General features: G+C 40.9%; 1 protein-coding gene and 1 long non-coding RNA gene across 6 annotated transcripts in view; one reads left to right on the top strand and one right to left on the bottom strand.

Annotated features, from left to right (window-relative positions):
• Positions 1-25,185, top strand: part of efcab13 (EF-hand calcium binding domain 13) — a 119,360-nt gene that overhangs the window by 688 nt on the left and 93,487 nt on the right. For 3 of the 4 annotated variants that reach the window (XM_062958172.1, XM_062958173.1, XM_062958174.1), the window contains exons 3-12: positions 1,702-2,040; positions 2,886-3,080; positions 4,526-4,622; positions 6,078-6,211; positions 10,987-11,069; positions 11,771-11,914; positions 14,408-14,479; positions 15,979-16,122; positions 16,661-16,732; positions 18,204-18,800. In XM_062958172.1, the coding sequence (XP_062814242.1) occupies positions 1,702-2,040; positions 2,886-3,080; positions 4,526-4,622; positions 6,078-6,211; positions 10,987-11,069; positions 11,771-11,914; positions 14,408-14,479; positions 15,979-16,122; positions 16,661-16,732; positions 18,204-18,800 (1,877 nt within the window). Of the gene's footprint in view, positions 1-1,701; positions 2,041-2,885; positions 3,081-4,525; positions 4,623-6,077; positions 6,212-10,986; positions 11,070-11,770; positions 11,915-14,407; positions 14,480-15,978; positions 16,123-16,660; positions 16,733-18,203; positions 18,801-20,241; positions 20,868-25,185 lie in introns of those variants that run through there. The other variant, XM_062958175.1, reaches the window with a different exon arrangement.
• The window catches only part of LOC134292628 (uncharacterized), a 53,806-nt gene continuing 53,683 nt past the window's right edge, over positions 25,063-25,185 (bottom strand). For both annotated transcript variants that reach the window (XR_009999880.1, XR_009999881.1), the window contains one exon: positions 25,063-25,185. This exon is cut by the window's right edge and continues 214 nt beyond it. This is a non-coding gene — a long non-coding RNA (uncharacterized LOC134292628).

Here is a 25,185-nt window from a genome sequence, read left to right as displayed (position 1 = left end):
CCTATGTCCAACTCAGATTAGAGGTTTGTATTTTGTCCATTACTGTTTTAAGGGCTATATAGGTTCTGACGTTTTTACAGCATGTTGAGCAATTTTTACTGTTCAAAATCTTTTTTTCTAGTCTGAATTGACACTTCCACATTCCTAAGCCCAAGTATACATGTTCTTTATTTATGATATAGATTGAGTATCCCTTATCTGAAATGTTTGTACCAGAAGTATTCCAGATTTTGAATTTTTTACATTTTGGAATATTTGCTTATACATAACGAGGTATTCTAAAATCTGAACAAAATACAAAACACTTCCAGTCCCATACATTTCAGGTAAGGGAATACAGGCAGTCCCCAAGTTACGAACAAGATAGGTTCTGTAGGTTTGCTCTTAAGCTAAATTTGTTTGTAAGTCAAAACAGGTACATTTTTAAGTGTAACTCTCTCTCTCTCTCTCTCTCTCTCTCTCTATATATATATATATATATATACAGTAGAGTCTCATTTATCCAAGAGTCACTTATCCAACGTTCTGGATTATCCAACGCATTTTTGTAGTCAATGTTTTCAATACATCATGATATTTTGGTGCTAAATTCATAAATACAGTAATTCCTACATAGCATTACTGCATACTGAACTACTTTTTCTGTCAAATTTGTTGTATAACATGATGTTTTGGTGCTTAATTTGTAAAATCATAACCTAATTTGATGTTTAATAGGCTTCTCCTTAATCTCTCCTTATTATCCAACATATTCGTTTATCCAATATTCTGCCGGCCCGTTTATGTTGGATAAGTGAGACTCTACTGTATATATATATACACATACCCTGCCTCCATCTCCCTGAAGGGACTCGGATGGCTTACATATGACAAAAAGTGCCTAAAGCAATGCATAATATAAATGCACGATACAATACAGAAAGTAAAACCAATAGCATATAAAGCAAAAACCTATCTATCTATCTTAACAACAAACTATCTATCTATATCTATGTCTATATCTATATCTTTGGATATCATAGGGAAGGGTTAATACCTCTGTGTTATTTGTTTTGCTGTCTGTGCCCCTGTTCATAAGATTTCATCTCACTTTTTGTCCCTGGTATAATTGAATTTTGAAAAGTTTGGCTTGTTGTGGAAACAAAGATTGATGATAAAGCTTCAGTTCAGATACCTTTTCCTTGTGATAACTCTTTCGGGAGTGAATTTCAACAACAACAACAACACTTTATTTCTGTACTGGCCTATCTCTCAAAAGGGACTCAGGGTAGTGTACAACAAAAAGATTAGCAAACAATCAATGCCTATAAAACATCACATAATAAAGCACTTCAAATAATAAACAATAATATAAAGGGCATCAGAATATACTTATAAAACCACTCAAATTAGAAGTGAATAATTTAAAAATATAAAATAAATAATCAGGACACATTTTAAAAACACATTTAATACATGACAGTTAAAATCATATGGTTTTGGGTATATGTCCTACAGCACACACTGTTATTTGTTTTCATTGTAACTTGTTATATATAGTCACTGATTTTGTCAGTTTTCTGCTTTTTAGCTACAATACTCTGATATGGTCTGGTATGAAATGAGGTTCATGGAGGTGGTACTGTGAGTAACACATTGGGTGACACCAAGCCTATGATGCCACTATCTATGGCCACATTCATGTTTTTTCTTCCTTCACAGTGAGCAGTCCGAAGAGAAGAGGAGATCCAAAGACATCAGTGAGGAGATTGAGGAGATCAAATCTCAAGATCCATACCTGCAGGGTGAAGAAGGCAGTAAATCCCCATTTGAGCAAGCTGAAGACAGCATTTCTGAAGACCTACACAAACAGAGTAGGGGTTGGACTGAGACACTCCTGGAAACATCAGAGCAACCAACCCAAGAAGAAAGAGAATGGTCCCACACCCAACCTTCTAGTTTCTGGGAAAAGAGCACAGCAAAGTTGAAGGATGAACTGTCCACCTTACTTGCTACTGAGCCAGACTTATCCACTCACTTCGACACACTCAGTTTAGATAGGTAAGCAAACATCTTTACAACAGACCTTCCTCGCTTTGTGCCAAGAGCTAGTTAAATAAAGCTTCACCTAGGCCTAAAATAGCCAAGCCTCAAGCCTCCAATGTAACCAAACTTCTTCTTCCCTTCCTCTAGTACAGTAGTTCCCAATTTTTGGACCTCCAGGTGTTTTGGACTTCAACTCCCAGAAATCCCAGCCAGCTTACCAGCTGTTAGGAACTGTGGGAGCTGAAGTCCAAAACACCTGGAGGACCAAAGTTGGAAACCACTGCTCTAGTAGGTGGATAGATTGTTAGTCTAAAATTGGGGAAGGGATCATAATACGGGAATTGACATAACTTTCATCATTTCCCAAATGAAAACTGGGATATAGGTAGTCAAGCATGAGAGTATAGTCAAGATGGGAAAAGTTGTTAATGAAGAAGAACATGTATGCTAGGGAAAGGCACGGCAGTTTTCTTTTGCATGACCCAATGGCAAGGTCACAATTCTGCCCCATCCAGTTCTCTCCACCCCGTTAATTGAGTGCAAACTACTTTTGCTCTTTGAACACAGTCTGCAGAAATTGCATTAAGCAAAGGATGAAGGAGGACATGTTAGGAAGAGAAGGAAACTGGAATATATTAAAAGCAACTGAAAAAGTGGGATGACAGAGGATTAGTTATCTCTAGAGTTTTATGATATGGGATGAGGAGCACATATGAGCCTCAAAAATAGCCTTATGATGACTTCATGCAATCCACAATATTCCCACCTCTGCTCTAAAGTCTACCCTATCACAGTGTTTTTTCTTCTTCTAAGACTTTCATTTGTACATAGCATTAATAGATCACCTCTGTTTGTGACAGCAATGTTCAAGACCTAGAGGAAACAGATTGGACCGAACCACAACCAGAGACACCACGGGTGCAGTTTGGGTATGAAGAGGTTCCTTACTCATTGTGGAAGAAGACCAAAAGAAAAGGGAGAGATGAAATTCCCAGCTGTCCTATGACAGAGCGCAAGCTTGGCTTCCATGACTCCTGCTGCTCTAGTGCCTTTGAGTAAGCTGAGATGTCACACTGTAGTACGGTAGTTCATAGTTTTGCGCATGTTGTGGTACTTCTCAGGCACCTTTAACAGTAAGAACCAAGGCCCATGCAGCTGAATAACATCAGAGTGTGGCCAAGGTAGGAAAAGTTATTTTTGCTGGACTTCTGCATGCCAAACTTCCATTTAAAAGCACAACGTAACAAGAAAAGGAAAAAGAGGCACGGTATTATCACTATCCATAAAGCTGTGTGTGTCAGATTTCATGGCTCCCGCAACTAAAGCTTTTTCAACAGCTGTGATGACATGCAAAAAGGCATTTTCTTCTCAATGATAGCATGATGTTTAGCTGGATTTTATACACCCTACTTATCTATCAGCAGGCAGTAGATAATCACTGTGGGCTTACTGGAAACCATAGGAGCCCCAGTGGCGCAATGGGTTAAACCCTTGTGCCGACAGGACTACAGACCGACAGGTTGGCGGTTCGAATCCAAGGAGAAGGAGTGAGCTCCCCTCTGTCAGCTCCAGCTCCCCATGTGGGGACATGAGAGAAGCCTCCCATAGGATAGTAAACCATCAAAACATCCAGAAGTCCCCTGGGCAACATCCTTGCAGGTGACCAATTCATAGAACAAACCTACAGAACATATCTTATTCATAAGTTGGGGACTGCCTGTATAGTCCTTTATGAATAAGATATGTTCTGTAGGTTTGTTCTAAAGTTAAATTTGTATGTAAGTTGGAACAGGTACATTTTTAAGTACAACTCCAGCCAAATATATGTGTATGTGTGTGTGTGTGTGTGTGCGTGCGCGTGTGTAAGCTTTGGATAACATAGGGGAAAGGGTTAACACCCCCGTGATGTTCATTTTGCTGTCTGTGCCCCTGTTCAGAAGATTTCATCTCACTTTCTATCTTTGTAATAATTGGATTTTGAAAAATCTGGCTTGTTGTGGAAACAAGAATTGGCGATGAAGCTTCAGTAGAGGCCCCTTTTCCCATAATTCTTCTTTCAGGGTGAATTTCCCTTCCTAGAGATAGATTTCTCTCACTTCATGTTGTCTTACTTCTGTTCTTAACCTTGAGTCAGATGTTTGTAACTGCTTGTAATCTGGAATAATGCACACGCTAGTAGAGGTTATAAAAGTCTGCTTTTGTTCAAGCCTATTAAGAAGGACTGGATTCTTCTCCTTTTCTCCTCTCCCTGCTGCTCACTTAGCTGAGTGCAAACTACTTTTGCACTTTAAACTCAGTCTGCAGCAATTGATGCAAGATTAGGACAAAAGGGGAAAGTGTGAAGATGAGAGAGAAATTAGGATGCTTTAAAAGTAGCTGAAAAAGTGGGATGACAGAGGATTGTTTGAGACCTTCCCTGTCAACCTGGGACAGTTGGATGGTATGTGAAAGACCATTCTTCAGTTACATAGTCTTTCTGCATCTCTCATTCCACCCACAGCCGGATGATCCAGCATAGTCCTGTCAGTCTTCCCAAATCACCACATAGCAGGCGCTTCTCCCAGAAACATCCGGCCCAGAAGTTCAAGAGAAGTGAGGTGAGAGTGTAATAACCTGGGAATTATTTTGGCTTGGAGTTTTGAACTTCCTTAGAAAGTAACACGAATTCCTCAACCAGGAGGCGAGTAGAGGTTGGTTGATTTAGTGTAATCCACCATACTACTGAAATGTATAGATACAGGGGAGCATTAGGTGTAGAGGTTCTACATTAAAAAAATAAATACAGTAGAGTCTCACTTATCCAACACTAGTTTATCCAACGTTCTGGATTATCCAACGCATTTTTGTAGACAATGTTTTCAATACATCATGATATTTTGGTACTAAATTCGTAAATACAGTAACTACTACATAGCATTACCATGTATTGAACTACTTTTTCTGTCAAATTTGTTGTATAACATGATGTTTTGGTGCTTAATTTGTAAAATCATAACCTAATTTGATGTTTAATAGGATTTTTCTTAATCCCTCCTTATTATCCAACATATTCGCTTATCCAACATTCTGCCGGCCCGTTTATGTTGGATAAGTGAGACTCTACTGTAAAAGGAATCTTAGCTGGGGTAACCCAAAACATTTCACTTTCTCAACAACGTAGCAAACTCAGGGTGAATATTATTCAAATCCAGACATGATATTGTAGCACAAGAATTGAAAGCCCTAGGGGAGTGGCGGCATATAAATTTGAAAAATAAAATAAAATAAAATAAATAAATAAATAAATAAAGATCCCTCAAACATTTCCCTTCCATCTCTAGCAATAAAAATACAGCTATAACAAATGAAATAGCAAACTGCCCTTGCATGACATCTGCATTGTATTGACTGAGATGGCCATCTAACTCTAGGTAATTATAGGACTGAACCTGAATCTAAGGATTTTATCATAATTATGGCAAAATAAAAACACATTTTGTTGCACAGTGCCTCATCTGTCCTGTAGTTGCATTGTGCTTGAAGCATGATTGGATTGTCTCATTTCATTTATTTCATTAATCCTCTTTTCCACCTGTCAATGAATACAATGGTTATTGTTTTGGCAAACATTTCTGGTGTGATAGTTTCCTTCCACTACAGTCCTGATATTGCAAAGTGGGGGAAGGTCTCGCAGGAACACCAATACTGTGTAACTGCAAAACTGGGGAAAATGCATATGACCATTGGTCGGAGCATTAATAAATTGATTGATTGACATTAAGAAGAAAGTGAGACTATGCAGAAGACTGAGCATGGGAACTCATATCACCGAAGTGCTAGCATAGCACAATTGCAGCAAGGTGCGAAAGTCATTGTTCAAATAATTGTATGTTTCTATTTCCTTAAACGATGCATTTGCCACAAGACTACAGTCTGTTGTGATAAAATCCCAATATCCAAGCTTTGGAGCATCATGCAAAAAGCCATACATATTTGAAAGTAGAAAGCTGGGACTGTTAATTTCTTTGTACCCAAAATGTATAGCTGCATGTATCTGTCTTCTCCACTTCCAGGTCTGTTTCTCCTTTGAGCAGTTGCCGAAACAGAGACTTCCCGTGAGTGCAACAAAGAAGAAAGAGTGCAAGGGATTCGCTAAGACTCAGCCACCCAGGATGGCCTCAACTCACTTCCATATAAGTAATGGCAGGTAGTTGAACAGGTTGAGCAAATTACACCCTCAGTCTCAAAGTCAAAGGCAACCCCAGCTCCTGAAAACAAGTTTTGCCAAGGAAATTTTGCCCTGTGATAGATCATCACATATTCACCATCAATTGGAAATGACTTGAAGATATACAACAAGAGTATACGGTTTTGCACACATTTTGAAATGCTAGACAACAAATCATTTCAACCTTTGTATGCAAGTCTTCACACTAGCACTTCTACATCTAGAGAAGCTGCTAATATGGATGATTTCTAGGCCAGTCATCATCATCGGTGGTCACTCATGATTGTACGAGTATGATTGCCTTCCAAGTATACGTTCTTGGTGGTGTACTTTCGCATGTGAGGTCATCAGTTTCCAGACGGAAGACAGTGTTGATTAGTGTGGGCTTGACATGCCTTCCTCTTCACACGTTTGTTCCTTTCTCCCTCCATTCATGTCTCTTTGAATTTTACAGCACTGTTGGTAACAACTGACCTTCAGTTAGAATGCTCAAGGGCCAGGGCTTCCCATTCTCAGTGTCTATGCCACAAATTTTAAGGTTAGCTTTAAGCCCATCTTTAAATCTCTTTTCCTGTCCACCAATATTACATTTTCCATTCTTGAGTTGAGAGTATAGTAACTGTTTTGGGAGATGGTGATCGGGCATTCAGACAATGTGGCCTGTCTAGCAAAGTTGATGGTGAAGGATCATGGCTTCAATGTTGGTGGTCTTTGCTTCTTCTAGCATGCTGACATTTGTCCACCTGTCTCCTTAACAGTTGTTTGTGACATCTGTAGATGGCCCATGTTTCACAAGCATATAACAGGGTTGGGAGGACAATAGCTTTATAAACAAGCATCTTGGTATCCCTATGAATGTCCCAGTCCTCAAACACTCTCTGCTTCATTCGAGAAAATGCTGCACTCACAGAGCTCAGACAGTGTTGTATTTCAGTGTCGATATTGATTTTTGTGGAAAGGTGGCTGCCAAGGTAGCAGAAGAGGTCAACATTTTCTAATGTTATACAATTAAGTTGTATTTCTGGCACTACAGAGGGATTGGCTAATGTGTGCTGAAAGAGCACTTTGTTTTCTTGATGTTCAGTGAGAAGCCAAGCTTTTTGTAAACTCCTGCAAAGTCATTAATCAACTGGCTGTTGTTAATCTCATTAACCTGCATACCTGTACATCTATGGTGCAATAAGGGTCTTTGGACTATAATAAAATTGTTGTTGTTGCAAAGGTATTTTGTAGGTCTTGAGTAGCTTGTAGGTCTTCTGAATGGGCACAACTACATTATCATCAGCATATAGGAATTCTATAACGGATGTTGTTGTGACCTTGGTTTTGGCTTTCAGTCTGCTGAGGTTAAATAGCTTGCTATCTGTCAGATGATTTCCATGCTGGTGGGTAGCTTCCTATCGACAAGGTGAAGTGTCATAGCGATGAAGATGGAGAATAAAGTTGTGGTGATAACACATCCCTGTTTAACACCTTATTCCATCTTAAATGGGTTACTTTGGGAGTTATTGCTGTCCAAAACTGTTGCCATCGTGTCACCATGGAGGAGCCACAGGAAGTTCACAAATTTGTCAGGGCATCCAATCTTTTGGAGGATGGTCCAGAGAGCACTGCAATTCACTGTGTCAAATGCCTTTTCAAGGTGAATGAATGCCATGTACAGGGGTTGATTTTGTTTGGTGCATTTTTCTTGGAGTTGTCATGCAGTGAAGATCATATCCACTGTTCCTCTGGAGGCCAGTAGCAAAACCACATAGTACCACTTCTCGCACCAGTTCATCAAGCAGAGAGAGTTCCCAAAATCTCTATGTGATGCCAAGAGTGTAGAGTATTAGACCTCAAATTTGAACACTATCTTTGTGGGGAGAGAAGAGCCAAATTATGGCAGTAGACTCTGCCCTGATCTGTAGTCTTCAGTTGCATAAATGAAGGGAACTTTCAAGTGTAGAACAGTGTGTTTGGAAGACTTACTCAACCTAACAGAGAAACCCAATTTTTCCAAATCATGATCAAATGCCAACATTATATACAACACATAAACTCTTAGCCTATATTTCTGCCTCAGTTTTACTCTTCCTGAGTAATGGGAGAGAGCCCATTGGCTGACTTAGAGTATGTTGATTTATCAAGTAGTAGGTAGTGTTATGGAATGGTTAAATTGAGACACAATCACCTCCTGTCTCAATTTACCTCCTCTTCTGACAATCTGGCAATCTGCTCAGTCGCACAGCAATAAATTCAGACTTCCCAGATGTCAGCTGAAATCAGCGGCTTTATACTTTATTGTGGGAGCCTCCAGTGGCTCTGTGTGTTAAAGCACTGAGCTGCTGAACTTGCAGACCAAACGGTCCCAGGTTCAAATCCGGGGAGCGGAGTGAGCACCCACTGTTAGCCCCAGCTTCTGCCAACTTAGCAGTTCGAAACCATGCAAATGTGAGTAGATCAATAGGTACTGCTCCGGCGAGAAGGTAACGGTGTTCCATGCAGTCATGCCAGCCACATGACCTTGGAGGTGTCTACAGACAACGCCAGCTCTTCGGTTTAGAAATGGAGATGAGCACCAATCCCCCAGAGTAGGACACAACTGAACTTAACGTCAGGGGAAACCTTTACCTTACTTTACCTATACTTTATTGCACTTCTATACAGTATTTACATAGTTTTGCTGGGGCATAGCATTTGTGCATCCGACCTCGATCAATCAATGCATGGGAAGCAACCCTGTCACCTCTCACATTCCACAGCATTGATGAATGTCCTGTTGCCTACCTTTCACTATTCTTTCACTATTTCCCTCTAGCCATAAATCTTTACTCTATGCTGTTAACTCTTGCATTACTGGATTACATGCTGTATTACAGACACACACTGTCAGTTAGCTTTAAACTATGAGTATAAATTTCAAAACTACACAAAAACAATTCCTTTCACATGTAGTAGCTTTCATGTCTGTGGGAAAGTTGGGGCTGTGAATATGTTCTAGGTTTTAATATGAACCTTTAAAAAGCTAGACAAATTGCTGAACTCTAGCCCTTGGATAGGTTCAGCACTTTGGATAGTTCCTTTAATGTTCATACACATCCCTGGAAGTGATTCACTACTCCTCTAACATAGGAGTCACCAGCCATAACTAGACCACTAGCTGTGAAAACCAGCCAGCTTTCTGTGTCCACTCTTGAAACTTTGGAAAGCATTGAAACCATCTTGAAACCATCTTGAAACCATTCTATGCTTGCTGGCTGAGGCTTTTGCCCCTAGGTATGAAGAGTATAACTTCTGGAATTACCGTATATACTTGAGTATAAGTTGACCAGAATATAAGCCGAGGTACCTAATTTTACCACAAAAACTGGGGAAATTTATTGACTCGAGTATAAGCTGAGGGTGGGAAATGCAGCAGCTATTGGTAAATTTCAAAATAAAAATAGATACCAATAAAATTACATTAACTGAGGCATAAGTGGGGTAAATGTTTTTTAAATATTTACCGTATTTCAAAGAAAAACAGTAAGCTAACTCTGTAAGTGCATAAGTAGGGTCAACGAAAACAATATGGTATCAACAATAACTTTATTATAATCATCATCATTATCATCAACAATAACAGCAACTTCCTTTGTATCCTGCTCTATCTATCTCCCCATGGGGACTCAGGCCGGCTTCCAACATAGTAACAGGCAAACATTCAATGCCTATATAATCAATGCAGAGCTAGATATAGCTCTATAATTATATATACTAATTTCACATTTGCATTTCCCCCCTGAAAAGTTTGCAAATTTCCCACCTGCAATATTTGCAAGTCCCATTTATCTATGTTTACATCTATCTAGACATCTCTCTGTGTGTGCATATTTAAAAGGCCTATATCTATATTAATATCTATCTATCTAGACATTGCTCTCTATGTAGAGAATTATATCTTTATAGGACTTGCAGACTTGCAAACATATGAGGGGAAAATTCATATATTAAATTATTGTATTTGTAGGGGGAAATCTATATATTATTTACAAGCTTTGGGGCATGCATTTACCCAAGGAAGAAATGCAAACAAAGCCCTCCTAAAAACAACTTTGGCCTCTTTTCTTCTCCCCTTTCCCACCTCTTTTATTTATTCCTTTTCAAACTCTAAAAGTAGCCAGAAAGGGCTTTTTAAAACTTCCCTTCCTCTCCCAAAAAACCTACCCCATTTTTTCCCCTTAGGAATAAAAAGAAATACACACTTTCTGTTACTCTTCTTTCCCTCCTTCCCTCCCTATTGACTCAAACGTTCTTGCAATAATAGTAATAATAATAATAATAATAATAATAATAATAATAATAATAATAATAATAAATCCTGCAAATTTGCAAGAGTCTCTCTTTTTCTTCCGCTTACACCCATGCAATATTTTTCTTCTTCCTGGCTTGCAAGAGGCTCTCACTCACTCTCCTTTCACTTTTGAAAACATTCCCTTGTCTCTGTCTCTCTTAAAAAATAAGATAATTCCAACCTGGGAGGAGAAGCGGAGAAGGGAGGTTTTGGAAAAGAAAACATACTGTAGTCTCCAGGTTCCACTGCCTGGCTTGACCTTGACCCGATTATTAGCCGGGGGAGGTTTTTTCAGCCCCCAAAAAGAGATTTAAAAACTCGGCTTATCTTTGAGTATATACAGTACATGGTTTTCTGTTTTTTAAGAGAGGGTTGGATACGAACAGAGATTAAAATACTTGCAGTTGTAATCATAAACTGCATATCTCTCTCTTGACAGGAAGAGTAAAGCTTTGTACAGTCTCTACACAACCTTCTGCGATGAAGATGAATTTGACCCACATCTTTCTGAGGGAGCAAAAGGTAATGACACAGGAGAGGATAATTTGCCATTTCTGGATAATGGAGGTGATTCAGCTCAGCAGACTGAAGGCACACGATAAGAAAGATGTATGAGAAGAAGCTAAAATGTCTTTCTCTGTCTTGGTCAACAATGTTATCTTATCACAGTGGTGCTTCTGTTATTAACCTGTGACATCACTAAATGTGGCTTGCAGGGTATGGTCAATTATATGACCAACTTGACAACTGCCAAACTTGTCAGATTTCAATAAACGTTGTAGAAAAACGTATCCTAAACTATAGGCTTAGCTATCTAAAGGACATCAGAGAATCAAAAGCCAACGAGGAAATGTTAGACTTGCTTTTCAGGGCCTCCTCAATCAGGCTCATAGACTATGGCACAGACTATGCCCTCCAACATTTCCTAGAGAACATTTGTGGCCAAGCAAAATCAGGGTGTGGTCAAAGTGGCAGAAATTAATGAGGAACAACCACACACTCAAGCAGAGGCTGCTTTTGCCTGAGCCTACTGGGAAGAGCAAAATGTTCCCCTTGTTCTCTCTCCCTTCTATTGAGTTGAGTGAAACTACTTTTGCCATTTACAGCAAGTGAAGGAATGTGAACGCAAAGGGGGAAAGGGAAAGGAGATGAGAGAGCAGGTGAAAAAGTGGCGTAACAGGGAGCTTTGGAGAGTATGACAGTCTTCCCTTTGTTTTTTTCAGGAATCTCCAGAGCTTGCACCATTTTTAGTGCCATCAAAGAAGGAAGGATTAATGTCAACCACCTCCTCCTCACCTTGCACACACTGGGAATCCTTCTGGCTGCTCCTGAGATGCAGAAGGCACTCAGGTGCATTCCTGTGGATGGTGCGTGTTTACTTTGACTTTAAAGCTTATGGTTGTTGCCAGTTAATTTACTTACTTACTTACTTACTTACTTACTTACTTACTTCATTTGTACCCTGTCTTTCTCACCTGAAGGGACTCAAGGCGGCTTACAAATCTGGCAAAAATTCAATGTCGATAAAAACTAATATTAACAATAAAAGCATAAACAGTTAAAACAATTAACATTAAGCAGTTAATCATATAAACATATAAAACATATAAAGTGTATAGTTCCATTCATCCAAAAACCTTGCTCATAATCCTTAATCCAGACTGTGTCGAAGCTATAGAAACTTATTCTTTAAATGTTTGTGCACAGAGCCAAGTCTTCAGCTTTTTTCTAAAACCCAGAAGGGATGGAGTCTGCCTGATATTGCTGGAGAGGGAGTTCCACAGCCAAGGGGCCACGACTGAGAGGCCCTGTCTCTCACCCCCACCATCGTGCTTGCGAAGAAGGTGGGACCGAGAGCAGGACCTTCCCAGGTGATCTTAAAGTTCTAGTAGGTTCATAAGAGGAGATGCATTCAGACAGGTATGTTGGAGCGGAACTGTTTAGGGCATTATAAGTCAAAACCGGAGCCTCCAGTGGCCTAGGGGATAAAAACCTTGTGACTTGAAGGTTGGGTTGCTGACCTGAAGGCTGCCAGGTTCAAATCCCACCCGGGGAGAGCGCGGATGAGCTCCCTCTATCAGCTCCAGCTCTATGCGGGGACATGAGAGAAGCCTCCCACAAAGGATGGTAAAACATCAAAACATCCGGGCGTTCCCTGGGCAACATCCTTGCAGATGGCCAATTCTCTCACTCCAGAAGCAACTCTGGTTGCTCCTGACATGAAAAAAAAGTCAAAACCAGCACTTTAAATTGGGCTTGGTAGCATATTGGCAGCCAGTGGAGCTGACGCAACAGAGGAGTAGTATGCTCCCTGTATGCCACTCCAGTTAGAAGTCTGGCTGCCACCCATTGAACTAGTTAGAGCTTCTGGGCCATCCTCAAAGGAAACCCCATGTAGAGAGCATTGCAGTAATCTAAGTGGGATGTAACAAGAGTGTGGACCACTGTGACCAAGTCTGACTTCCCAAGGTATGGGCACAGCTGGCACACAAGTTTAATTGTGCAAATGATCCCCCTGGTCACCACCGAAACCTGGGGTTCCAGGCTCAGCGAAGAATCCAGGAGAACACCCAAGCTATGAACCTGTGTTTTCAGGGAGAGTTTAACTCTGTCCAACACAGGCTGTAACACTATACCCTTTTTGTCCTTTCGACTAATTTCAGTTTGTTCACCCTCATCCAGACCATCACAGCCGCCAAGCACCAGTTCAGGGCCTGAACAGCCTCCTTAGTAACAGGTAGAAAGGAGTGATAGAGTTGAACATCATCTGTGTACAGATGATATAGAACTCCAAAACTCCGGATGATCTCTCCCAACAGCTTCATGTAGATGTTAAACAACATGGGAGACAGTATTGAGCCCTGTGGGACCCCACAAGACAATGGTTGCAGGGCCAAACAGGTGTCACCCAACAAAACCTTCTGGGCCCGGCCCTCCAGGAAGGACTGGAGCCACTGCAGAGCAGTACCTCCAAAGCCCACTTCCGCGAGGCGTCCCAGAAGGATACCGTGGTCTACAGTATTGAAGGCTGATGAGAGGTCCAAGAGAACCAACAGGGACACACTCCCCCTGTCCAGTTCCCGGCTATTGTTTTACACTCATTGGAAGTAAACAGGAGAAAACTGGCATCTTACTTTTTTTTTCCCCGTGTCAGGAGCAACCGGAGTTGCTTCTGGAGTGAGAGAATTGGCCGTCTGCAAGGACGTTGCCCAGGGGTCGCCCGGATGTTTTGATGTTTTACCATCCTTGTGGGAGACTTCTCTTATGTCCCCGCATGGAGCTGGAGCTGATAGAGGGAGCTCATCCGCACTCTCTCCGGGTGGGATTCGAACCTGGCAGCCTTCAGGTCAGCAACCCAACCTTCGGTCACAAGGCTTTTATTCCCTAGGCCACCGGAGGCTCCTGGCATCTTTATAAAATGAACATATCTAGAGGTATGTGCACACACAGCTCAGCGAAACCTACTTGCAAACCTTCACACAAACAAAATGAGAACATGGGTGCTGAATTTGAAAAGCCATATTTTTTTCAGTTTGGTTTTGAATTCTCCATATTAGAAATGTCAAATAATAGCTACACAATTTTTAGTGTATGTTTTATAGCATACCAAATCCCTCTTTTTTATCAGTTCATGACACCAAATCAGAGCATTCAGTGGTCATTCAGGAACCAACAGCTACTTCCGTTAAGAAGGAAATATGTATACCTACATATCCATTTTGGTTTTGATGTTAGAATTTTGCCTTATGGTCGTTTGATCAGATTTTGTCTGCTTTTAACTGGAATAAGTTAAACCATTTAATACAGTTGTGCATTCCACATCTCTTACCAGTTCATCTTCTCTCTTCTTTTTAACACAGCGCATGGCAATCTGGACTTTGCTGACTTCCTGGACATTGTGAATAATGTCTTGCCCTACACTGAATCTGAGGGTAAGTAAAGAGAAATTGAAGCAATGATAGGAAAGATGTTCTGTATCCCCATAATTATTTATTTTGCTTGTTTGGAGGCTTTTCCAGATCCTCACGTTCTGTTGCATTAATTATAGAACTTCCTACCATGTTTTTGCTTCTAATTTTACCCCATTCTTTACGTACCCAGCCTATGCATGTTGCCCTAAGCGCCAAACATCTACTGTCATATAGGGACTTGTCTGTTGAGGATGCTAAATTCTTATCCACTCCACCAGGGCCGTAGCGTAAGGTAAAGGTTTTCCCCTGACGTTAAGTCCCATCGTGTCCGACTCTGGGGGTTGGTGCTCATCTCAATTTCTAAGCTGAAGAGCCGGCGTTGTCCATAGACACCTCCAAGGTCATGTGGCCGGCATGACTGTATGGAGCACCGTAGCATGAAAAAAAATCAGAGGGGGGGGGTTTGAAACATTTTTTAGCGAATCATGAAGAGTCATTGCATAACACAAAATAATTTAAATTATATGATTCATCCTATATTTCATATAGACTTAATTAAATCAAATTTCTATTTTAGTTACAAAGTTTCAAGTCTAAAAAAACTGAAAATGATTCTTAATTGATAATTTCAATCTACAAACTTTATTACGGTCCATGGACCCACAGCTGTTGAATAAATAGCATACAGGAATTTACAAATCCCTCGTAACCACGGAAATAAACAATACAGACACATACTACACAGTGTCAGGTAATACCCTCTTTCTCAGTCTTGCTGCCACTGCAAGGAACTTTGCCACCATGAGGGTCACCCTGTGGTGCTTGTCCTCCAAAAGATGTCTGACCTTCCCTTGCGGGCAATGGTCGGACATTCGGGTCAGGATTGGGTGTAAGAGTTGGTCAGGTTGAGCTGAGTAATAGAACAGAACTATGATATATTAGATAACTGAGTGGATAATATATAATGGAAGAGGGTGGAGAAATGAGGTACTAGATAAATGATGTGTATGTACTGAATGTGCAAATCTACTCACAATACAAAATATAATATCAATAAAAATATATTTATTTTTTAATAAGTTAAATTAAACTTCATTCTTGCAAGTATAAGCAAGATAAGGAATAAAGTCTGAAGATGCTGCTATTTTCTAAACCACACTTTGGATGGATTAATCAGGGAAAAGATGGTTTCTCTTAAACCTTTCTACCCACTCAATTCTTACAATGAATACAATATGGCCCCCAAATCTATGTGGGAAACCTTCCTATATTTTGTCTGGGTATGCAAAACCATGAATAGTAGTGAAGTCTAATAAAATATAGGGCATCTAGTCTTAAAAAGTCCCATAGAATCACTATGAAAGACCTAAAAATGCCCAGAGAAGCATTGTTGGAAGTGGATAAATGAAATTGTGGGTACTCCATGGATACATGGGTTGTACTCCATGTGAAAATTAAGGAAATGTTTATTTTTGTTGTTTGTTGATTCTGCTTATTCCTCTTCCATGCACTTATTGCAGCTCTCCAGAATGCTCAGCAGGTTTTCAGAAAGATCAACAAAGACATGGTGAACATTGAGGATCTGCATCCAGTTTTGTCATCTTTAGGGGTTACCATGAGCTCGAAGATTGTACAACAGGCATTGGGATGCACTCAGGTTACCTGTGAGTATTATTTATTTGCCATATTTAAACCCCGCCCTTCTCTCCGAAGGGGACTCAGTGCAGCTCACATATATATAGGCAATAATTTGATGCCATACAAACATGCATTCAGCAAATGATATATACATTAAAACCAACCGTTAAAAATTGACAAGTATTGACCAATTCTAACATATTCACCAGTTCTAACATCTTGACCAGTTCTAGCATGTTGACCAGTTCTAAAATAGGAGGAAAAGGGGAATTGTATAGTGCATTAAAAATAACACTGAATGCAGTATTAAGCTAGAATTAGCAGCCAAACCTCAGCAGTCTTCTATAGTGTGAATTCAACAGAGGAATCCAGTGGAGAAGCTCATGAGCTTCCTTGGAGTTAATCCGGGCGTGAATCAAATCTAGCAAAGGAAAAGTGGCTGGACACTGCCTATTAGTTTGAATAACAGAATTAGGCATTGCTGGACGTTTTTGTGAAGGTGGTTTCACAGAACTGAGACTCATTCCATTACATATCTTTTCTTTCTTTCTTTTTGTATTGCAGGGGATGGGAAGCTGAACATTTCAGAGTTTTTGTCAGCTGTGGCAGGTCCTTTAGGATACCAAAAGGAAGTGGGTAAGTGCTCACATCCCACTAATAAGTCTGGGAATCCATCCACAGAAATTTCACAAGCGTTTAAATAACCTACATTGGGGTGAGGAGGGTGCCAACTACAGGCCACATGTTACCCCTTGGTCTCCTATTTCTACCCCTGAAGCCCCTTAGAAGTCCCCAAGCCACGTGCCATACCTTGGACAAGTTTACAAACATGGACAAACTTGAAAACATTTTCCAAAAGACATGAAAATAGTTTAAAACATCCAGCTCTCCACAAATAATCTCCTCCCAAAACCCATCCAAACCCTGACCCATACAAAGTGGTCAGTTGTGACTATATGTCATGTGTAGTCTTCCTTTTGGAGAAGACACTGATGAAAACAGGTATTTGGGAGTGCTGTGAGACATGAAGTTCTGCTCTCTTAGCAATGTATGTTTCAGTTATGGAGTCCTGCATGATAGCCCCACCTAAAATATCTCCTATCCCTGTTCCATGTTAGTTTGAATGGCAAGGCCAGGGTTTCCAGTAATGTTCACTTGAACATGGGCATATCTCTCCATGCAATCCTCTTTTATCATTGTTGAGTGGCATCATACTTCGTTTCAGCAAATATCAGTAGAAGCTCCCTTCATATCTTCCTTTTCAACATTAGGAGATCAAGACCTGCACATACAGGGTCAACTGAGCAATAAGATCAATAGGAGAAATGTTTTGCATAATGGATCTTTTGAAAAATTAATTATCCAAGGGAAACTGAAAGACATAGGGGGCTGTTAGGCAGAAGCAGAACCCATCCTTTTCAGTGGACAGAGCACTTTCTATCCACACAACCACAGAAGCAAAGACACTAAAGGGTGAATGAAGCATTAGCATTCAGACAGCCAAATGTACCAAAATGGGGGCTTATTTCAGGAGCCTCAGTCCTTTGGAAGAGTACATATTTCATATGCAAGTTTCAGATATGAAGTCGTTATTTGATCTCCTACTATGAAGGCTAGAAGGAACACATAGCCTCTAAGTCACATTTGACAGATTGCAGTGGAACAAGAGTCTGTCATAGGGAATTCTGATACATCAACCAATACAAAATATAGCTATTTTTTAGGATTTCATGTGATTTGGGTTGTCTTTTGAGTCATCTAGCCTATCCTTGTCAACCCATGAGGTCATTTTCCCCCTATAAATAATTGCTTGATTTACTTTACATATTGTGATTTTTCCTACCTTAGCAGACCTTGCTTTTCAGCCCCACTCCTACTAACAAATATTGTTATTTAGCACACCCATAAACAGAGAAGAAGAAGCTGGTAAGAGTTTTCTCCCAAATCACATCTGGAGTTCAAGGTGAAATGGACCTTTGACCAAAGTTTAGAAATTACTGTGTAAAGTACACTTATTTCAGATATTTACTGTGGCTAGTATTCTCTTTTGGTTCGAATTGTATGATGTCTGATATGGTTCCTTTGTTTCTCTTCCCAATGTCACTAGATGAATATATCTCTTCCGAAAGGGGACCTTTTCTGGATATTGCTAATTTGTGCGATTTAAACTCTCTGTGGCAGAAAAAAATGCTCGAAAAAGAGCTACCACCTGACCGTGATGACCTGATTACATTCTATGATCCAGATGAAGTGATTGATCTTGCCGAACTACAAAGGGAAACACCTGTACCCAAGAAATCTGTTGGCCTGAAACAACCCAGAATCACATATCCTGTACATCCCATAGAAGAGAAGGACAAAGGCCAACAAAACATTGTGTGGCCAAAGATCCAACCAAGCTTTTGTTATAGCAGTCAGAATACTCTCTTTCCATTAATCTCCTCTTTACCTTTAAAAAAAGCAGGTAATGTCCAGAAGCAAAAGACAAAAGGATTTTCACTGACTCATGGTCCAAATGGTTCTCCTGCTCCTATCTCAGTTGTCCAGAGTGCCAACCATGAAGCTATCAAGAAGCAGAAGAAAAAGAAGTCATTGTCCTTCCAAATGAATCTCCCAAGGAGGTATGACTCAGAAGATAACAAATCCCAAGAACCAAATTCCAGAAAACCTGGAAGTGAAGAGAAAGGTCAATCAGACCAGAAAGGTGGGTCCTGAAATGTTGTCCATTCAATGCAATACACTCTTCAGCTTGCACATTTTGGTCCAGTTGAACTGTATGGGATATTTGTATGGCCACATATAGCAGATAGCATCTTCTACTGGGTACTAGAAGAAAAAAAATCTAAAGGCAGCAGGTTTCTTCCACTGATTTTTCCAAAGGCCTTACTTTGGGACCAGTTGGGAATGAACGGGGTACCTTTTGTTCTGCAACACTGGCGCTCCTTCAAGTTTGTTGAACTAGTGAGAAAAGTTAAGAATTATCCCCTAAGACAGAGCTTTCCAAACATTTCAAGTTGGTGACACACTTTTTAAATATAAATCATTTTGTGACATAATAATTCAGTTTTGTTAGTAATCCAGAGTTTAACCAACCCCTTATAAAAGGTACACATACACAGGGGCGGTTCAACCGTTAGGCCAACTAGGCCGTTGCCTAAGGCGCCATCCTCTAGAGAGCGCCTAGGGGGCGCCGCGGCCTGGGCGAAGGCCTGAGGCATGCGAGGCCACATAAGCAGGCCAGGCCGCAGAGGCATGCTAGGCCGCAGAGGCAGGCCAGGCCATGGCAACCCCAAAGGCGTTCTTGGGACCCACCTCAGAAGAAGCAACGAGGCCGCTCCGCAAGGCAAGGCTCTTCTCCTGGATCGAGGCGAGAGCGGGAAGCAGAGGGCTGGGCTGGGCTGGAGCCACGCTTGGCCTCCCAAACTGGGTGATGGGGTGATGGGGGTGGTGGGGTTGCCGAGTCTCCCTCTGATGCCGGGTTCAGGGTGGCTCCGGCTGAAGCCTCAGATGGGCTGTGCTGCTGGGAGCAGAAGACCAAGCGCGCCTCCCTCCCTCAATCTCCCTCAATCTCTCTCCTCAAACTCCCCCCTCAAACTCCACCACTGGTTTTGCCGCTCTTTGCCGCTCAGTCCAGGCAGCCCGGTCTCCAGACGCTCCGACACTTCGCAGGCAGACTGGGCTCCTCTGCGCCCAACAGCTGTCCCTGGGTCCTAAATGCGAGCAGAGGGAGGGAGGCACAGGCAGCTCTTCCTTGGTCGCCTCAGATCCCAGCAATGAAGGAGACCAACCCAAGAGCGTGTGCTTCATTGCTGGGCTCCAAGGTGACCAAGGAAGGGCTGCCTGTGCCTCCCTCCCTCTGCTCGCATTTAGGACCCAGGGAGAGCTGTTGGGTGCGGAGGAGCCCAGTGCGCCTGCGTGGTGTCAGAGCTGGAGAAGCACACTGACACACTAAGAGGCCAACAAGAATTGAAATTCAGTCAATGTTGAATCCTCTAGCATGGCCATGTTCAATGAGGATGTCCATTATGAAAATCCAAGGAGCAGGTGTCTTTGGCATAATTTGTGGTGACTTGGAAAAGAAATACAGTTTTTTCAAAACCTTCCATTCTGTTCATCATCATTTGTTCTCTTTTATTATCATTGTGATGCCATGTATTATTTTGATGCCATATCCTGATATTTTGGTAAAAATTCTGGTTCACTTTCTGTCAACTCTCTGCATTCTTCACTACGGAATTTGTCTCCAGCCTCATCCCAGGCTTCCAATCTCTCCAAAAGAAAAGGAAAAGTATATACCTTCCCAGTTAGCCACTGAAGCAATCCAAAAGGATTGCAGGTGGCTCTTTCATTCCCTAAGGAAAAGGGATTGGATTAACTTCCACTGAGTCTAGCAATGCCACAAAGAGCATATTTTTTATTTTTCCTTTGATGACTTTGCCTGGATCCATTTTTTCACTGCTTAGAATATTCTTAGCAAACATGGTGATAAGCTTCCCATGACAGTGAATAGAAGCAGAACATCACCCAGCATTCCAATGGAAAGCAGTCACTATGGATGACAACAGAATGGGCCTCTATTGTGTGGAATGATATTGAACCCTCCACAGGGAAGGGGATTTGACCCATTCCTTCACAACGTCACCACATTTAGCCAAGGACTGTTAAACCTGAAACAGATGAGCACATTTCAAGATGAAAACTGAAAAAGACACACTACGACCTACTTCTGAACATGATCTGAGTGTGGTTGAGGGCAAACCTAATTTTAAGGGTGAGGCTTTTCCTTTCCAGGTTTGTTACATTGTAGCCAGAGACATGTGAGAAGGATACTTTGGTTTTACTTACTTTATTGGAAATCTAGTGAGGTCAAGAACTGAAAAACCCTCCTTTTCTGACACAAACTTCATTTTTATTTATTTTTGTTTATTTTATTTTGGCATGGTTTTATTTTATTTTTATTTTTATTGTGATATATGAAAAACAGTAACATAAAATTTTCAAATTCAGACAACCGAATTACAAATATTATTTCCACAGTCCCACCACCTTCCCATTCCCACCCGTGAACCACCACCCATGACTTTTTCCCACATCATATGGAACTAGTATCTAACAAAACTCTATCCTTAAAATTACATTAATAAATTCCCCGTGCGGCTGTTACAAAATCTATTTTTGTCTTCTTTTTTAAATACCCAAAGGCAAACCTCCATTTTCTAATAAGCTCTTCATTGTTTCTTCCCTTTACGCCTTTAGAGAGCTTGGCCATTTGAATATATTTGATTAATTTTCTTCTCTAATCCTTAATGAGTAATTCTTTTCCCACTTTCAAGGCCTAGCTATTATCATTCTCACAGCCACAAAACTATATTGGCAAATTTCTACATAATCTTTACTGATTCTCTCTTGAAATAAGCCCAGTAAGTATCTTTCTGGGTTTTTCTTGACCTTTTTAGAAATCTTTTCATTAGTTTCTTTTGTCAATTTTTTTCTAATTTTTTAACCTCTTTACACATCCACCAAACATGGAAAAAGGTGCCTTTTTGCACTTTACATCTCCATCATTCCCTTATTTATTTTTTTTATTTACAGTATTTATACTGAGGGCAGATCACAAAACTACATACATATACAGAACCCTGACAGTTGTAGTTTTACAAGGTCTTTAGCCTTCTCTGCCAAATCATGGCAGTTACAGTGTTCCCAAACTGCCAAATTATCGCAGTTTGACATCATTCTCACTGCCATGGCTCAGTGCTATAGAATTCTGGGATTTGTAGTTTATTGCAACCCCAGAATTCTTGGAGAGAGAAGGCAAACTTTCTCATAAAATGACTAATCTTCTCATTCTATAGCATTGAGCCATGGCATTTAAACTGCTATAATTCAGCAGTGTGACTACACGGTGAAACAGGTTCTATAGCTCAGTTTCTGGATCATACATAGACTGTAGCTACATAGAACTAGCTACTAGACATGTGCATAAATTCGTTTCTCCTGTTTCTTTCTATCGTTCCTTTCATTTGATGCCGGAGCACAAAACGGGAAGACCCCTCCCAGCTAAAATTAGCTTGAAAAAAAGAAAAGAAAATGAGAAGGGGTACCATTTCTTTGCCTGCTTTTCGTGAGCACAGTTTAATCTTTTTTTAAATGAATCCCCAGAGAACAAAAAGTAAACTCTCATTTACTCTCCTTTTCCAGGAGGTCATCACTCTTCCTTATCTGTAAATTGGAAGCCTCCTTAAAATGCCTTGGAGAGTGCATGCATGGCACCTCCTCCCTCCTTGGCTCTTGGAGCTGCCATCTTGGGTCGTTGCTGCTGCTGCCTCCATCTTTCATGCATTTTGAGCCTCTTACTCCCCCATTTTTCCCCCTTTGTGTGGTTGCGGCAGCTCCAAGAGCTGAGGAGGAGAGGGTAAGAGGTGCAAAGGAGGAAGAGAGGGGCTGGAGGAGGCACCTTCCTTGCATGAGACACGGAGGAGAAGGAGGAGGAAGGCGCAGCAGCAGCAGCAGCAACAAGCAAGGACCCAAGGTGGCACCTCCAAGACGAACCATGCCATTGCCAAAAATGATGGGAAGGGAAGAGGAATCCCCCCCCCCCCGTTGCCACCAGTTAAAGAAGTGAAATAGTGGGGCTTTGCACAGGGCTGTGTGTGTGGAGCATTATTTGGCAGGAAGGAATGGTGCTTGCCCTGCCTCCCTCCTGCTGCTGCTGCTCCTGGAGAAGTTACAGGGCGGGGACAGCGAGGGTAGGGGGAGAGAGTATGTTTTCAAAATTTAATTACAGAAAGAAAAAAAATCTCTAAAAATCTAAGGATGACCCAAACATTATCAAACTTGTTGGGCTAAGAGTGGTAGATGTGCCCTGCATGTGTGGTGATTTTCACCCCTCTATCCCTAAAACTGAGGTGAAGGGGAGCCTGGTGAAGCCCACCCATAGTGGCCAATGGGTTGAAAATTTTTGTATTTTCGGATGTGGAACAAAAACAACCATTCGGAAAGGCACCCCTTTTTGGAAGGTGCTCAAAAATGAAAACCGAGGCCTTACAAATGAAACAAACGGATAACTATTCTATACAAATGCACAAGCCCACCAGCTACGTTGATTTCATTTTGTTTGAAAATTTCTTCACAGAATGAAGTGGAATAAACAGTGATAATGTGCTTGCTTCCTTTTACAAAAGGATTTTAGAAATCATAATTTAAAATTCTGCATTTGGTGTACATCACATGGAAACCACATCATTTTCTATTTACAGTTCTTTGATTTACCCATTTTGACTCTATGGTAGCCATGGTTTCCAGTATGACCACAGTGATTACATCTTGCCTACTAATAGCAAAGCAGGATGTATAAAATCCAGCCAAACATCATGCAATGTATTGTCAAAACCACACAACACTCCATCATGCAATGACTGAGAAGAGAATGTCTTTTTGCATGTCATCACAGTGGCTGAAAAAGCTTTAGTTACGGGAGCAATAAAATCTGACACACACTTAGCTTGCTGAATAGTAGTAATACTTTGCCTCTTTTTCCTTTCCACTTATGTCATGCTTTTAAATGGGAGTTTGTCATACAGAAGTCCAGCAAAAAGAACATTTGGTACCATTATTATTGATGGTCTGATAAATATAAAGTGATGGGAAAGAACACCATCTTCATGTTTTTATATCATGCTATTGCAGTGGGAGATATTTTTGACACCATCATTTCAGCATGTGCCAGTGAGGTTAAACGGATTAATATATTTTTCATGGTGTTGTACAGATCTGTTACAGTTATTATAGCTGCCAATTTCTTTGGACTGTTACACAGCTATCTCTTTGTCTGTTATGACCGTCTGCCTATCTATCTATCTATCTATCTATCTATCTATCTACCTACCTACCTACCTATCTCGGATGAAAGCAGATATTAGAAGGAATGCATATGATGTTCAATGATCATCTTTTCTTCATTCACAATGTGGTTTTTTACAGAGATGCATGCCCCCAGTGGAACAGTGGGTTAAACTGCTGAGCTGTTGAACTTGCTGACTGAAAAGTCAGCAGTTTGAATCCGGGGAGCAGGGTGAGCTTCCGCTGTTAGCTCCAGGTTCTGCCAACCTATGGTAGCAGTTCAAAAACATGCAAATACGAGGGTTATCCAGAAAGTAGATTACGTTTTGGAATTAAAAATGAACAAAGTATAGGAGAAAACATTTACCATGTGCAGTTGAAAGCCACACCCAAATACCACTTCTCAACATAGTCGCCATTCAAATCTAGGCACTTATCATAGCAACGAATGAGCTTGGCAACTCCTTCCCCACAAAACTCCGCCACTTGCGTCCTCAACCAGTCGGTCATCCCTTTCCGCAGCTGCGCATCGTCGCCAAAATGCTGAGTTTTGTGGGGAAAGAGTTGGCAAGCTCATTCATCGCTATAATAAGTGCCTAGATTTGAATGGCGACTATGTTGAGAAGTGGTATTTGGGTGTGGCTCTCAACTGCATATGGTAAATGTTTTCTCCTATACTTTGTTCATTTTTAATTCCAAAACGTAATCTACTTTCTGGATAACCCTCGTATGAATAGATCTATAGGTACTTCTCCAGTGGGAAGGTAATGGCACTCCATGCAGTCATGCTGGCCACGTGATCTTGGAGGTGTCTACGGACAATGGCAGCTCTTTGACTTAGAAATTGAGATGAGCACCAACCCCCAGAGTCGGACATGACTAGACTTAATGTCAGGGGAAAACCTTTACCCTTACCTATGCCTTTCAGATTAAGCTGATGTTTCCCTGACAATGACTAATAAGAAAACAAAGCATCCTCAGTGCAAGATATACAGCTGAGAAAAATCCTGTTCTTTTATCGCTTGAAATGTCTCTCTTAAATACCTGTTAAAAATACAGTTTCATCCTGTTTGGTTGTTTTTTTTTTCCTTCTTCACCAAAGTGCAGACACATAGGAAAGCATGTGAAAAGGAAACTTTATTGTGAGGAAGCAATTGAGGGGTGGGGGAGAGTAATTCAAAGTACAAAAATGGCTGGTGGCTAAAAAGTTAAGCATCTCTACCCTCCCTCTTCTTCTCCCCTCTTAA

This window comes from Anolis carolinensis, chromosome 6 (genome assembly GCF_035594765.1).
Source record: "Anolis carolinensis isolate JA03-04 chromosome 6, rAnoCar3.1.pri, whole genome shotgun sequence".
Classification (NCBI taxonomy): Eukaryota; Metazoa; Chordata; class Lepidosauria; order Squamata; family Dactyloidae; genus Anolis; species Anolis carolinensis.
The sequence above is the reverse complement of the archived record's forward strand: the minus strand, read 5'-3'. Positions and strand labels throughout refer to the sequence as shown.